Below are 16,530 nucleotides of genomic sequence, written 5' to 3' on the forward strand. Positions count from 1 at the left end.
AAAAGAAAAATTTTTACAAATACATTATAGCCAGGATCAAACCACGAATACGTAGGGTGGATGATAATCTAAATATTCGACCGCTGTACATAGTCCAGGGACCAAATTTAAACATAAGAAATAATACAAAGGATGGTTGAATGAATTTTTCATATTAATAAAGATTATCTGCACAAAATCCACTCATATGATAGATTGATTCACTCTATTTTTTTTTCTAAATTATATTTAATTGTTTTAAACTTGTGCAAACGTCTTCAAACTGACACGATGATGAGAGATTTAAAGTTATTGCCAATACTTTATTTCAGATCAATATTCCCTTTTATTAAATTATGCACTTTCTTCCATATATATCATTTGAAAATGTTTGTAGATAAAATAGTGGGCATGTCAACCATGCAAAATTTGACATGCTATTATTTAGCTCGACGAAAAAACTGGTGATAATATTTATATTTACCTTGATGAAATAATGCTGTTAATGATTGAGGATGTAAAAATTTTCTAAAAGTTTAACAGTTATTTGTCATTTTTTTATAAAATAGTTTGGAAATAAAAAAGTGTATTATGAATCACATAATAAAATTGTTCCTACTTTTTAACCAAAACTCTTTTATACTAAGGAATTTTCTTCAAAATTAGGGGTGTAAATAAATTAAGTCACTCATGACTTATTCGAAACTTGATTCGATAAAAACTCATTTAATGAAGCTCCTTAAGATAAATAAATAAACTTAAGTTTCACAATACGCTCGTTAGCTCGTAAACATGTTCATTAGTAAGTTCATGAATCAATTTTTAAATAAAAAAATAATAGTTTTGATATTGAATTTATAGATTTTACACTCTACATATGAAAATAATAGATAAATATATTAAATTTATTTATTAAAATAAAATTATAAATTTTAATAAGAATATTATAATTTTCTCTAAATATATAATTTAATTTTTAATAAATATTTAAATTTATAATTAATACTTATATTTATATTTATTAAGCTCGTTTATACTCGATAAAAGCTCAAATAAGCTTGTGAGACATGAATATATTCGTTAAATAAAGTTCGAGCTCAGCTTGATTATAAACGAGTCAAACTCAAACATTCAAGAATTTGGCTCGACTCGACTCGATTACACCCCAAAGTCATAGATATGAGAGATATGGTAAGATTATTTGTTGTGTAATCTATCTACAAGTAAATTATGTTAACTTTTTTGTAATTTGTGAACATTAAAAGAGAAATCATAAAATTAAAAAATAGATATCGGATACAATTGCTCAAGAAAGTACTAATATTTTACAATAAAAGGGAAAGTGGACAAGGACATCTCCAATGTAAGTTTTACGAAAAATTTATAAAATTAAAAAACCTCAATAAAAAAGTTTGAAATATTATAGGGATAAAATTTGAGATTTATAGTTCAAGAATGGTATTGAAAACTCAAACTTACTTTTTTCTATCTCTTGAAAATGGAACTAGTAATTAATGATAAAGTAGTGTTGCATTATGATGTGTGATTTGTAATGTAGAGAGTTATATGATTTATAATGTAGGGCTCATAAAAAAATTGTAGAGGAGTTTTTTCATGGTAAAAAAAATAGTAGATTTTTCATTTTTGATGTGACACAATTGAACTATAAAAAATTTTATTTATAAGTGTAACTATTGAAGATGCCCTAAAAATAATAGTCGCATGAGCAATTATAAAGAAGTACAAGAAAATAATACTCCTTATAATTATCAATGTAAATTTAATAATCTCATAATCATTAGGCATCATTTAGTTGAACTAATCACTGAAATACGTAATTTATGGTTATTCTTGATTGGGAAAATATAAGAAAAAAAGGAAATTCAAAAATAGAGAAGGACAATGCATCGAACAATGGAAGAAAACAAAGCCCCAGGGAGACAAAAGGATCTACGTCAGCGAATATCATGAAGGAGATGGAGACATTAACTAGGGTTTGTTCTAATGATCGAAAGATCCAATTTCTCGGTGTTCTAAGCATGAGAAAGAAAAAAACACTTCTCTTATTGCTTTTCCTCTTAAAAATGCTTCGGAGCAAAAAGTAGGGCCCCGGAAAAGTTCAAAATTGTTCTTTTGTAATTTATGTTTTCCTAATATTCTAAAATTGATTTTACAAGATAAAAATCCTGATTTTATTCTGTTATGAAAAATGAAAGAAGAAAATCATTGCTTTCATTTTTTTTTCTATTTTTTTTTTCCGAATTTTGATTTATTTTTCTTCTATGTTTTTTTACTTCCTAGTATGAAAGTGAGACCAAGTGCTTCAAAAAAAAAAACAGATTTTTTTATAAAATTGTACAAGTTTAGGTCAACATAATAATTTTGATTGCTATACAAATATATACTAATATAAATTGGGAAAGGTATTGAACAAACGCCAAAGAGTTTAAAGTCACGTATACAAATATTTATTTGTGAAATCAAATTATTTAAGTTTCAAGTAACAATTTGATTTAAAATTATTATGTGTAGCTAAGTTGATCTAAATTTGAGAAAGAAATTAATTATAGCCTTTCAACAAATTTAAGGAACTAAGGAACTTGATTATACTATATAGACTCAAATTGACTAAATTTCAAATATGATTCATTTGTTATTTCTCATTCGTACATATTATGAATATTTTATAACATGTCTTCATTTGGAGCAACCTTCTTCCGAAACCACGTAAAATCGAGAACAAATTCTGTACCAACCAAATACTTTTCTTAGCACAAGCTTTTATTCTTTACTTTGCTCTCTTCAAGAACTATGCCCATGGGATGCCCTCTCTCTCTCTGCACAACTCCTTTGCTTCCACATAGAGCAATCATGATTTGGATTTGATTCTACATCTGCTATTTATAATGCACCGTGCCATTCTCCTTCTTCATAATCTCATAATTATTTTTCTCCTGCATCATACTTGACTTTCTCCAACCCTGTTGCTGCAACAACTACAATGGAGAAGGGGCTGTAAATGAGTGAATTCGACTTATTTAGTAAGGTAATCGAGCTAAATTAAATCTAATTTAAAATAAACCAAACAATTAAAATAGTTGTTTAAGCTTAGTTTAGTTTGGTTTCTTTTTTTTTTAATTGAAATTTGATTTAAACTTAGTTTGTCTAAATATTATTGAACTTTCAATTCAAAGTTTATATAATTGTTTAAAACTTTTAACTTTTTAAATTTATTTGATTAGTTATTGAGTTTATAATGCAAGTTTATTTGCCAATTTTATTTATTTGTCAATGTTGGTAAGAGTTTATTGATAAATATGTTTTATAAATTTTGTTCGTTAAAATTAATCATAAATATTATCTATGAATAGTTCATAATTTTTATTCATGAATATTAACAAACTGAACATATATCTATTTAAACTTGTTCATTAATTTAATAATTTATTTATGAATAGAGTAATCATGATTTGGATTTGATTCTACATCTACTATTTATAATGCACTTTTCCATTCTCCTTCTTCATAATCTCATAATTATTTTTCGTCTGCATCATACTTGACTTTCTCCAACCCTATTGTTGCAACAACTACAATGGAGAAGGGGTAGTAAATGAGTCCAGTCCAACTAAAATTTATAGAATTCGACTTATTTAATAAGGTAATCGAGCTAAATTAAATCTAATTTAAAATGAACCAAACAATTAAAATAGTTGTTTAAGCTTAATTTAGTTTGGTTTCATTTTTTTAATTGAAATTTGATTTAAACTTAGTTTGTCTAAATATTATTGAACTCTCAATTCAAGTTTATTTAATTGTTTAAAACTTTTAACTTTTTAAACTTATTTGATTAGATATTGAGTTTGATAATACAAGTTTATTTGTCAATTTTATTTATTTGTCAATGTTGATAAGAGTTTATTGATAAATATGTTTTATAAATTTTGTTCGTTAACCTTATTCATCAATATTATTTATGAATAGTTCATAATTTTTATTCATGAACTGAACATATATCTATTTAAACTTGTTCATTAATTTAATAATTTATTTTAATTTTTTTTATTTAATTAATTTTGTATATACCGAACTAACAAAAATAAATTTTTATTAAATTGAATATCAAACTTGCTCTTACAAATGTTTGTTACGTCTCTAGCAGCTCTATAATGGGGTATGTTTCCCCGAGTTCTCTTATGGATATTTTCAACTTACTGAAGGCTTGCTGCTCTCCGTCATGCAATTATATCATGACCTATGACGGGACTTTTAGCTCCTTGGCCAGTGAGGTTGGGCAGCTGAAGGACAAAAGTTCCGATGTCAAGAGAGACGTCGAGGCAGCAACAAGGGATGGCATGACTCCCAGGAGCGAAGTGCTTGGGTGGCTAAGCTCCGTGCAAGACATGGAAGGTGAAGCCGAGTCGATAGAGAGAAAATACAACCAAAAGATCAAGTGTTTGTGCAGCTTCCCACTCAACGTTTGTTCTGCCTACCGTCTCAGAAACAGAGCTGAAGTAGCACTTGCGACAATCAGAGAGCTCAAACGAAGTGCAGAGTTCACTAAGCTCGCAGATAACCTGAATCTTACCCGCTCCATCAAGATGCCAACCACCAAAACTATCGGCATGGAGAAGGTCTTCGAGGAGCTTCAACGCCATGCCAAAGATGATAGTTTGAGTGTGATTGGCATCCACGGAATGGGTGGTGTGGGCAAGACGGCACTCTTGAGAAGATTCAACAATGATTTCCCGAGTGAAATAGAGGTAGACGTGATAATTTTCCTTGAGCTATCAATAGACTATAAGCTAGAGGAAGTCCAGAAATCTTTATTCGATCGACTGAGTTTGACATGGCAGGATGAGGTCACACAAAGAGACAGAGCAACCAAATTATTTAGAGTCCTGAGTAAGTTGAAATTCATATTGTTACTCGATAATCTATGGGAGCCCCTAAATTATCAGGTTGTTGGAATTCCACTTCCTGCGCCTCCATCAAAGTGCAAGATCATATTCACAACTCGAACAGAGGACATTTGCAGCCACATGGGCACAGAGAAGATGATTAAAATGGAATGCTTAGAAGAGGAGGCAGCCTGGAATCTCTTCAGAAATAGTGCAAGGATGGATGTCATTGACACCGACGAGAATATACTGATCGAGGCTAGAGATTTAGTCAAGGAATGTGGCGGCTTGCCTGCAGCTCTCATTGTGCTGGCACAAGCAATGGCGCCTAAAAAGACGTGGGAAGAGTGGATACACGCCTTGAGCATCATGAAGGACACACCACACCAACTTCCTGGTATGACAAATAATGTTTTGTCTATCCTGAAACTAAGCTATGATCGTCTATCCAGTGACAACTTGCGAGTTTGCGCCTCTTATGGTGCATTATTCGAAAAAGGATCTTGGATTTACAAATATAATATTAGGCATTATTGGATAGGTGAAGGGATTATTGATAATGCCGATACTATATTGGATGCTACCCGGAAGACACAATTTCTGCTTGGCATACTACATGCAGCATCTTTAACAGTAAGAGTCGATGATGTCTACTTCACGATGCACCCCATGACTCGAGCCATGATATTGTGGGTGCAACGTGAGTGCGGGAAGAAGGAGAACAAATGGTTGGTGCTGAATAGGGAGCAGGTCAAAGAAGAGAATTGGCGAGATGCAGAGAGAATTTCACTGGGGGTAAACCAAATAAGAGAACTTCCCGAAACACCTCAATGTCCTGACTTAATTTTTCTGAATCTAGAGTTTAACGAACTTCTCAGCAAGATTCCAAATGGCTTCTTCTTGCACATGCCTCACCTCAAAATCCTTAATTTGCGAAACACTTCTATACAGGAGCTCCCGGCAAGCATTGGTAATCTGGTGCAACTGCACTATCTCGATCTATCCAGAACTAGGATTACTTCTCTACCAAAGGAGATGGCAGCTTTAGTAAATCTCAAATTATTGTCGTTGGCATTCATGACATCTTTGAGAATCATTCCTGACCAACTATTCTCCAGTCTTCGAGAATTGCAGTGGCTTGACATGTGCGACAGCTACACTGGGTGGAGGGAAGGACAGATTTGGGAAGGAGGTGTGAGTTTTGAAGAGCTGGAAAGCTTGAAGAGATTAAGAGTCATTGGGATTACAGTCAGCACGCTTGCTGCTCTTCAAAACCTCTGTATCTCTCCGAGACTAGCAGCATTCACATGTTGGCTTTATATAGAAGGGTGTCGAGATTTGACGTTGTTCGACATCCCATCCAAGGATTTTCATCTGGAAAATATGCTCGAAGTATTTTGTATCCGGCTTCACGCAATGTGTGAGCTAGAAGAGGTAGTAATTGGCAATCTTAAACCGATTCTTCAATCTCTACAGCAACTTCGACTTTCGAGTCTCCCAAAAGCAAAGCTCGTTTGGAGGGCTACGTTCCCTAGTACTCTTTTTAAACTAGAAATTGATGGTTGCGGGGCAATAGATAGATTGATCAAATTGGAGGGAGAGGCAAATGGTAGTGGGGAGACAGTTATAACAATCTTTCCTGATCTCCACACAATGGTGCTACGGCGGCTTCCAGAATTGAAGAGTTTGAGTGATGGGGAACGAATATTAAATTTCCCATCGTTGAAGACTATCAAGGTGGAAGATTGCCCCAAGCTGACGAAGCTGACGTTGGTTGCTGATGGGCTGAAAGAGATCAAGTGTGAGAGATCATGGTGGGAGCAGCTCAATTGGGGTGACGAACGAACCAAGTCCTTTGAACACCTCTACAATCCCATGAATATAGATTGATGGCTAATTCATCACGGATGTATGTGAAGAATGTAGGCATTTTATACAAATATTGTGAAAATCTAATCAGTACTAATTTTAGTTTTATGAGAGATATATGAGTGCCCTGTATTTGAGAGATTGATTATGTAATATTGAGTGTCTAAAATATGATATTTTGTAACGAGAGCTTAATTCAAGTTCCATGAGTATTTTGTACAGCTCTTCAAACAGTGCAAGTATTTTGTACAAATGTTGTGCAAATCTTTGTACTAATTTTAGTTCTATGAGAAGTATGAGTGTCAGATATATTTGAGAGTTTGAGTATGCAATATTCAATGTCTAAAATATAATATTTTAGATAAATTACAAGGATGTTTGTTTAAAATATAACTAATATTATTTTAATATATTAATTAAATAAATAATTATAAATAAAAAATAAAAAAATATAATTATTTGACACCTCTCTCTCTTTTTACAAGTAGAACTTATGTCACATGGCTATTTTGTCCTAGTAAAAAGGTCCTTTGCATGGGAAAGATAAAGAACTTAACAAAACATTTTATCTCTATTTTATAATGAAAGAAATGAGCGCAAAGACAGTGCTTTAATATTATTTCATCATTTTATGACGTGGGTGATACACATATAGGTTAGTCTACTGCATCGTGTGAACTAAGTCGCACCTTACTATGCTTTTTGCAATAGACTATTTCCAGGATTCGAAAATGTGACTTTTTTATCATAAAGTAATAACTTTACGGTTACACTAAGACTACCCTTCTTTAGATATATATATATATATATATAAAATTGGCTCTCATCTATCAATTTTTATATTTTCTATATTTTCTCAACAACAAAATTCTCAAGTCAAAAGGGATGATCAAGAGGTTGAAGAAATAGCCTTGATGGCTAAAATGGAAGTGCATAAGACTGTCGAAGGGAAAGAAGATACGTGGCTACTTGACAGTAGTTGTACTCATCACATGACGCCGAACGGATCATTGTTTGATATTGTTCACTCATGCAATTGCTTGCGAGTAAGAATGGGTGATGGAAAGCTAGTTCGTGTGCAAGGCAAGGGCAACATTGAAGTACCAACACTTTCAGGTACAAAAACCAAATTCACTACGCTTTATGTTCCTGATTTGCATCAAGGTCTAATAAGCATTGGACAATTGTTAGAAGAAGATTATGATGTTCATTTCTTTGATAAGAAGTGTGAAATTAGAGATGCTCAAAAGAACTTAATTGTTGTTGTAAAGATGGTGGATAGGAGCTTTCCTATAAATTGGGGAGAAGTTCTGGCAAATGCTGTAAGCACCGATGAGAGAGAGCTATGGTATAAAAGGCTAGGACATTGCAATTATCAGTCGCTAGCTAGCCTGTCAAGAAGAGAATTGGTGAAAGGTATGCCGAAGTTTAAAGAGACAAATGGGATTTGTGAAATCTGTCAACTCGGCAAATTTCATAGACATCCATTCGGACTTGGGCAAGTGTGGAGAGCTAAGGAGAAGCTCCAACTGATACACAACGATGTGTTTGGTCCTCTGAATATACCTTCGTTAAATGGGAGTCGGTATTTTGTAATATTTATTGATGATTTCAGCAGGTACACTTGGGCTTATTTCATTAAGACCAAGTCGGAAGTGTTTAGCCATTTCAAGTACTTCAAGGAAATGGTGGAGACTCAAATGAAGAGGAAAATTGTTAGTTTCAGAAGTGACAACGGTGGAGAATTTACCGCACGGCAGTTAAAGACATGTTGAGAGAAGCTAGAATTCATCACCAGCTAACCGTTCCTTACATGTTAGGACCAAAAGTAGCTAGAGGGGGGGAGGGGGGGGGTGAATAGCTCGTCGCTTTCGCTCGGTGGTCGGCGTTGCTTGTTCCTTCAACGATGTGCAGCGGAAATACAAAGAAACAATCACACAACGCTAACACGGTTGGTTTACTTGGTATCCACCTCACAAGAGGTGACTAATCCAAGGATACACACCAACACACACACCCTCCACTAAGTAAAACTCTCCTTTATGGTAACTACCAAGGGCGGAGAAGCCCTACAAGACTCAATACAAGAAGAGAGGGAAAGGATACAAGAAATACAAGCTTACAAGCTTACAATGAGTACAAACCCAAACCCTACTTCTCTTCTTGGCTTTGATCCGCCTCTTGACTTGGAGAACTTCCAAGATCCTTCAAGAACTGGCGATCTGAGCTTTGTGAGTGCTGTGGAGAAGCTGGCGAGAGATCTGAGATGAATCTGCGAAGAGATGCCGAAGGAATCGTGCGCCTGCGGCCTTTATCGACGCCAACGGTCGGATCCCGATCGATTCGATTATTCCCAATCGATCGGGGAGGCTTTGGATCGATCCAGAGCGCCTCTGTGCTCTGGAAAAACCCCTGGATCGATCCACGGATCGATCCAGCGCTTATCGTGCGAAGCAGCATCGTCCCAATCGATCCACTGATCGATTGGGACCTCTGGATCGATCCACGGATCGATCCAAAAGCTTTCTGTTCGCTGGGAAAGGTCTGGATCGATCCACTGATCGATCCAGAACTTGATTTTTGCCCAAAACCAAGTTCCAAGACTCCCAAACCAACATCCGGTCAACCTTGACCTGTTGGTACATCATGCCTAGCATCTGGTCACTCCCTTGACCTACTTGGACTTCCACCAGATGTCTGGTCAATCCCTTTGACCCATCTGGATTTCCTTGTGCCAAGAATCCAGTCAATCCTTTGACCTACTTGGACTTCCCAACACCAGATGTCTGATTCATCCTTGATCCATCTGGATTTTCCCTTGCCTGGCTTCACTCACCAGGACTTTCACCTAGCTTCACTCACCAGGACTTTCACCTAGCTTCACTCACTAGGATTTTCCTTCTGCCTGGCTTCACTCACCAGGACTTTCATTCTGCCTAACATTCCAGTTAGGACTTCCCAGTCAAGTATCCGGTCAACCTTGACCTACTTGACTCTTCTTCAATCAATATCTTATTGTCAAACATCTAAACCCAAACCAAGACTCAGCTTGGTTAACCAGGTCAACCTCGACCTGAGGGATGTTGCACCAACATTACACTCCTCAACAAAATGGAGTGAGTGGGCGGAAGAATAGGACTATTCTAGGCATGACAAGATGCATGCTACACGAGAAGTCCTTACCAAAGTTTCTATGGGCAGAAGCAGTAAACACTGATGTCTATTTGCAGAACTGAACGAAGGCTAAAGCTGTGGAAGGGAAGACGCCATACGAAGCTTGGTTTGATAAGAATCCACAAGTGGGACATCTCAAAATCTTCGGAAGTCCATGTTATGCTTGGGTTCCAGATATAAGAAGAGACAAGTTAGATAGTAGAGCAGACATTTGCATCTTTGTTGGTTATAGCCTACATTCCAAAGGCTATAGACTCTACAACATTGAAAGTCAGAAGATTATCGTGGCAAGAGATATCAAGGTGGATGAGCATTCCATATGGAATTGGGAGGACAAGAAAATTATCCATGCTGTAACGCCAGTGTTGAATGTCATGCATGATGAAGACGATGAGGAAGTCAACCAATCGGAATTAATTTTGGAGGAAGACAAAGATGACATCCTGATAAGAGGAACTCGAAGCCTCTCGGACATCTATGAAAGATGCAATGCGGCTATTGAAGAGCCATCTTGCTTTGAAGAGGCATATGACATTCCTGAATGGGAACAAGCAATGAAACAAGAGCTTGAGATGATAGAGAAGAACAGAACCTGGGGTCTAGTGGACAGACCAAGCAACAGGAAGGTTATAGGCATGAAGTGGATATACAAGCTAAAGCTCAATCCAGTTGAAAGTTTGAACAAGTATAAGGCTAGGTTGTTGTCAAAGGCTATGCTCAAAAGGAAGGAATAGACTATTCCGAAACCTTTGCACCGGTGGCTAGGTATGATACCATACGTCTTATCTTAGCTTTGGCCGCTCACCATTCTTGGAAAATCTATCAAATGGATGTGAAGTCCGCTTTCTTGAACGGCGATCTCCAAGAAGAGATATATGTAGAGCAGCCAGAAGGATTCTACAAAGAAGGTGAGGAGATGAAGGTGTATAAGCTGAAGAAAGCATTGTACGGCTTAAAACAAGCGCCGAGAACTTGGTATGCAAAGATTGACGACTATTTGATCTCGCAAGAATTCAGGAGGAGTTGGAATGAAGCAACTCTCTACATCAAAAACAAGGTGAACAAATACTCATAGTCTCTATATATGTTGATGATATTCTGATCAGTGGGAGCTGCTAAGTTCAAATAAAAGATGAACAAGCTTGGAGAGTTGACTTATTTTTTTAGGCCTGGAGATCCAAAGACAAGCCAATGGTATTTTCTTATATCAACAAAAATATCTTATGCAGGTCCTAAGGGCGCACAACATGGAGAAATGTAAGCCAATGCCCACTCCTATGGTTTATGACCGAACTAATGATGGTAATGAAATGAGTTTGCCAGACACAACAAAGTTTCGAAGTCCGATAGGTAGCCTATTATACTTAGCACATAGCCGACCGGATATCATGTTTGCAACAAGCTATCTATCTAGATATATGGCCAATCCGCTGCGTTGACATATGGTAGCAGCAAAGAGAATCTTGAGGTACTTGAAGAGTACCAGAACCCATGGAATTCTGTATCATAAGTCCATGAAGAATGAACAGGTAGTGTTGTACGGGTATTCAGACAGTGACTGGGGCGGCTCAAAAGAAGACATGAAAAGCACCTCAGGGCATTGCTTCAGTCTTGGATCGGGGATGATCACTTGGAATTCTAAGAAGCAAGAAGTAGTAGCACAGTCCATTGCCGAGGCTGAGTATGTTGCTGCAACAGGAGCAACTAATCAAGCTATATGGCTCAGGAAGATGCTGAGCGACTTGAATCACGATCAAGAAGTGGCAACAACAATTTTGTGCTACAACAAGTCTGCCATAGCCATGAGCCAGAATCCAGTTTTTCACAATAGAACAAAACACATGAAGATAAAGTTTTATTATCTGAAGGAAATGGAGGAGTGACAAATCCATATGGAACACATTTCAACAGAAGAAATGGTGGCTGATGTTCTGACGAAACCATTGCCACGAGCAAGGTTTGAAAAGCTTAGAGAAAGGCTTGGAATAACTTGCAACTCTGATGTCAAGGAGGAGATTGTTGCAGTTGATATCAAATGCTACAATCCAAAGTTAATTGTCTCACGACACTAAAGAACATTGCATGAAGACAAGTGCAATTTGAAGACAAGTTGGCAAAGTAATAAATGTCATCAATTTCAAGGGCAATAAAGGATCTTAAAGTTGGTCTCTTGAAATACTATTGAGTATTTTAGTAAACTTCTTCAACCAATGTTAAGATAGTATACATACCCCATGAGGGTGCTTGTAATGACACAGAATTCACTTTGTGAGTTTCAATTGCAACTTAAAGTATAGTTTGTTCTCTCCTTTCTCTCTACACCTCCTACCTCATCATCCTTTCCTTCCATCGTTGAAAACTCAAACTTACCTTTTTCTTTCTCTTGAAAATGGAACTAGTAATTAATGATAAAGTAGTGTTGCATTGTGATTTGTAATGTAGAGAGTTATATGATTTATAATGTAGGGTTCATAAAAAAATTGTAGAGGAGTTTTTTCATGGTAAAAAAATACTAGATTTTTTATTTTTGATGTGACACAATGGAACTATAAAAAATCTTATTTAGAGGTGCAACAATTGAAGATGCCCTAAAAATAATAGTTTCGCATGAGCAATTATAAAGAAGTACTAGGAAACAATACTCCTTATAATTATCAGTGTAAATTTAGTTATCTCATAATCATTAGACATCATGTAGTTGAACTGATCACTGAAATACGTAATTTATGGTTATTCTTGATTGGGAAAATATAAGAAAAAAGGGAAATTCAAAAATAGAGAAGGACAATGCATCGAACAGTGGAAGAAAACAAAGCCCCAGGGAGACAAAAGGATCTACGTTGGCGAATATCATGAAGGAGATGGAGACATTAAGGGTTTGTTCTAATGATCGAAAGATCCAATTTCTCGGTGTTCTAAGCATGAGAAAGAAAAAAACACTTCTCTTATTGCTTTTCCTCTTAAAAATGCTTCGGAGCAAAAAGTAGGGCCCCGGAAAAGTTCAAAATTGTTCTTTTGTAATTTATGTTTTCCTAATATTCTAAAATTGATTTCACAAGATAAAAATCCTGATTTTATTCTGTTATGAAAAATGAAAGAAGAAAATCATTGCTTTCATTTTTTTTCTATTTTTTTTTCTCCGAATTTTGATTTATTTTTCTTCTATGTTTTTTACTTCCTAGTATGAAAGTGAGACCAAGTGCTTCAAAAAAAACAGATTTTTTTATAAAATTGTACAAGTTTAGGTCAACATAATAATTTTGATTGCTATACAAAGATATACTAATATAAATTGGGAAAGGTATTGAACAAACGCCAAAGAGTTTAAAGTCACGTAGACAAATATTTATTTGTGAAATCAAATTATTTAAGTTTCAAGTAACAATTTGATTTAAAATTATTATGTGTAGCTGAGTTGATCTAAATTTGAGAAAGAAATTAATTATAGCCTTTCAACAAATTTAAGGAACTAAGGAACTTGATTATACTATATAGACTCAAATTGATTAAATTTCAAATATGATTCATTTGTTATTTCTCATTCGTACATATTATGAATATTTTATAACATGCCTTCATTTGGAGCAACCTTCTTCCGAAACCACGTAAAATCGAGAACAAATTCTGTACCAACCAAATACTTTTCTTAGCACAAGCTTTTATTCTTTACTTTGCTCTCTTCAAGAACTATGCCCATGGGATGCCCTCTCTCTTTGCACAACTCCTTTGCTTCCACATAGAGCAATCATGATTTGGATTTGATTCTACATCTGCTATTTATAATGCACCGTGTCATTCTCCGTCTTCATAATCCCATAATTATCTTTCTCCTGCATCATACTTGACTTTCTCCAAGCCTATTGCTGTAACAACTACAATGGAGAAGGGGCTGTAAATGAGTCCAGTCAAGCTAGAGTTTATAGAATTCAGATAAGATAATCGAGCTAAATTAAATCGAGTTTAAATATATAAACCAAATAATTGAATTAGTTATTTAAGCTTGGTTTAGTTTGGTTTTTTTTGTATGCACTTAAATTTGATTTAAACTTGATCAGTCTAAATATTATTGAACTTATTTAATTGTTTAAAACTTTTAACTTTTTAAACTTATTTAATTAGTTACTGAGTTTAATAATATAAATTTATTTGTCAATTTTATTTATTTGTCAACGTTGATAAGAATTTATTGATAAATATGATTTATAAATTTTATTTATTACTATTGTTCATAAATTAAATATTATTTAGGAATAGTTCATAATCTTTATTTACATATGTATTTAAGCTTGTTCATTAATTTAACAAATTATTTAAAATTTTTCATTTAATTAATTTTATATATACTGAACGAACGAAAATAAATTTTATTAATTGAACATCAAACTTGCTCTTACAAATATTTGATGCGTCTCCAGCAGCTCTACAATGGAGTCTGTATCCACGAGTTCTGTTATGGATATTTTAAACTTGTTGAAGGCTTGTTGCTCTCAGTCATGCAATTATATCATGACCTATGGGGGGACTTTTAGCTCCTTGGCCAGTGAGGTTGGGCAGCTGAAGGACAAAAGTTCCGATGTCAAGAGAGATGTCGAGGCAGCAACAAGGGATGGCCAGACTCCCAGGAGCGAAGTGCTTGGGTGGCTAAGCTCCGTGCAAGACATGGAAGGTGAAGCCGAGTCGATAGAGAGAAAATACAACCAAAAGATCAAGTGTTTGTGTAGCTTCCCACTCAACGTTTGTTCTGCCTACCGTCTCAGAAACAGAGCTGAAGCAGCACTTGCCACAATCAGAGAGCTCAAACAAAGTGCAGAGTTCACTAAGCTCGCAGATAACCTGAATCTTACCCGCTCCATCAAGATGCCAACCACCAAAACTATCGGCATGGACAAGGTCTTCGAGGAGCTTCAACGCCATGCCAAAGATGATAGTTTGAGTGTGATTGGCATCCACGGAATGGGTGGTGTGGGCAAGACAGCACTCTTGAGAAGATTCAACAATGATTTCCCGAGTGAAACAGAGGCAGACGTGGTAATCTTCCTTGAGCTATCAATAGACTATAAGCTGGAGGAAGTCCAGAAATCTTTATTCGATCGACTGAGTTTGACATGGCAGGATGAGGTCACACACAGAGACAGAGCAACCAAATTATTTAGAGTCCTGAGTACGTTGAAATTCATATTGTTACTCGATAATCTATGGGAGCCCCTAAATTATCAGGTTGTTGGAATTCCACTTCCCGCGCCTCCATCAAAGTGCAAGATCATATTCACAACCCGAACAGAAGACACTTGCAGCCACATGGGCACAGAAAAGATGATTAAAATGGAATGCTTAGAAGAGGAGGCAGCCTGGAATCTCTTCAGAAATAGTGCAAGGATGGATGTCATTGACGCCGACAAGAATGTACGGATCGAAGCTAGAGATTTAGTCAAGGAATGTGGCGGCTTGCCTGCAGCTCTCATTGTGCTGGCACAAGCAATGGCGCCTAAAAAGACGTGGGAAGAGTGGATGCATGCCTTGACCATCATGAAGGACACACCCCACCAACTTCCTGGTATGACAAATAATGTTTTTTCTATCCTGAAATTAAGCTATGATCGTCTATCCAGTGACAACATGCGAGTTTGCGCCTCTTATGGTGCATTATTCATAAAAGGATCTTGGATTGGCAAATTTAATATTAGGAATTCATGGATAGGTGAAGGGATTATTGATAATGTGCAGAATGTAATGGATGCTGACCACAAGACACAGTTTCTACTTGGCATACTACATGCAGCATCTTTAACCGTAAGGGTTCATGATGACTACTTCACGATGCATCCCATGACCCGGGCCATGATATTGTGGGTGCAACGTGAGTGCGGGAAGAAGGAGAACAAATGGTTGGTGCGGGATAGGGAGCGGGTCGAAGAAGCACCGGCAGCTGAGAAATGGCGAGATGCAGAGAGAATTGCACTTGTGTGGAACCAAATAAGTGACCTTCCAGAAGCACCTCAATGTCCTAACTTGATTTTTCTGAATCTTCAATTTAACAAATTTCTCAGGAAGATTCCTAATGGCTTCTTCTTGCACATGCCTCCCCTCAGAATCCTTGATTTGCAACAGACTTCTATAGAGGAGCTACCGGTAAGCATTGGTAATCTGGTGCAACTACACTTTCTTGAACTATCCAGAACTAGGATTACTTCTCTACCAAAGGAGATGGCAGCACTAGTAAATCTCAAATACTTGTCGTTGGCATTCATGAAATATTTGAGAATCATTCCTGACCAACTAATCTCCAGTCTTCGAGAGTTGCAGTGGCTTATCATGATGGACAGCTACAGTGGGTGGAAGGAAGGACAGAGTTGTTGAAAATTGGATCAACAAACAAGTAAATAAATTACTTATCTTACACTAACAATAACAACACTACAACACCCTTTTTGTGGATCACTCACAATTCAAAGACAAAGAAGAAAAACAAAAAACTTTAACTCACAAATTGATACTTGATTGATCAATGAAACTAAATACAAGGTAGAGTATTTATAGTACTCTTCATACAATCTGGACCGTTCAATTAAATTAAATCCTAGCCATTGAAATTCTAATTCTTATCCAT

At 35.9% G+C, this 16,530-nt stretch overlaps 2 protein-coding genes across 2 annotated transcripts; both read left to right on the plus strand.

Moving 5' to 3' along the window:
* The first annotated feature begins 2,887 nt into the window (after window positions 1-2,887).
* On the plus strand, window positions 2,888-7,018 carry LOC121987551 (disease resistance protein RPS2-like). The gene is made up of 2 exons (XM_042541307.1): window positions 2,888-3,025; window positions 4,142-7,018. Exon 2 carries the CDS (start codon window positions 4,149-4,151, stop codon window positions 6,768-6,770), a length of 2,622 nt encoding a protein of 873 aa, XP_042397241.1. The 5' UTR covers window positions 2,888-3,025; window positions 4,142-4,148; the 3' UTR covers window positions 6,771-7,018.
* Window positions 7,019-14,348: 7,330 nt separating this feature from the next.
* LOC122044104 (disease resistance protein RPS2-like) lies at window positions 14,349-16,280 on the plus strand. The gene has a single exon (XM_042604646.1). It carries the CDS (start codon window positions 14,349-14,351, stop codon window positions 16,278-16,280), a length of 1,932 nt encoding a protein of 643 aa, XP_042460580.1.
* Window positions 16,281-16,530: the final 250 nt, after the last annotated feature.

Source organism: Zingiber officinale, chromosome 1B, assembly GCF_018446385.1.
Source record: "Zingiber officinale cultivar Zhangliang chromosome 1B, Zo_v1.1, whole genome shotgun sequence".
NCBI classification, from domain to species: domain Eukaryota; kingdom Viridiplantae; phylum Streptophyta; class Magnoliopsida; order Zingiberales; family Zingiberaceae; genus Zingiber; species Zingiber officinale.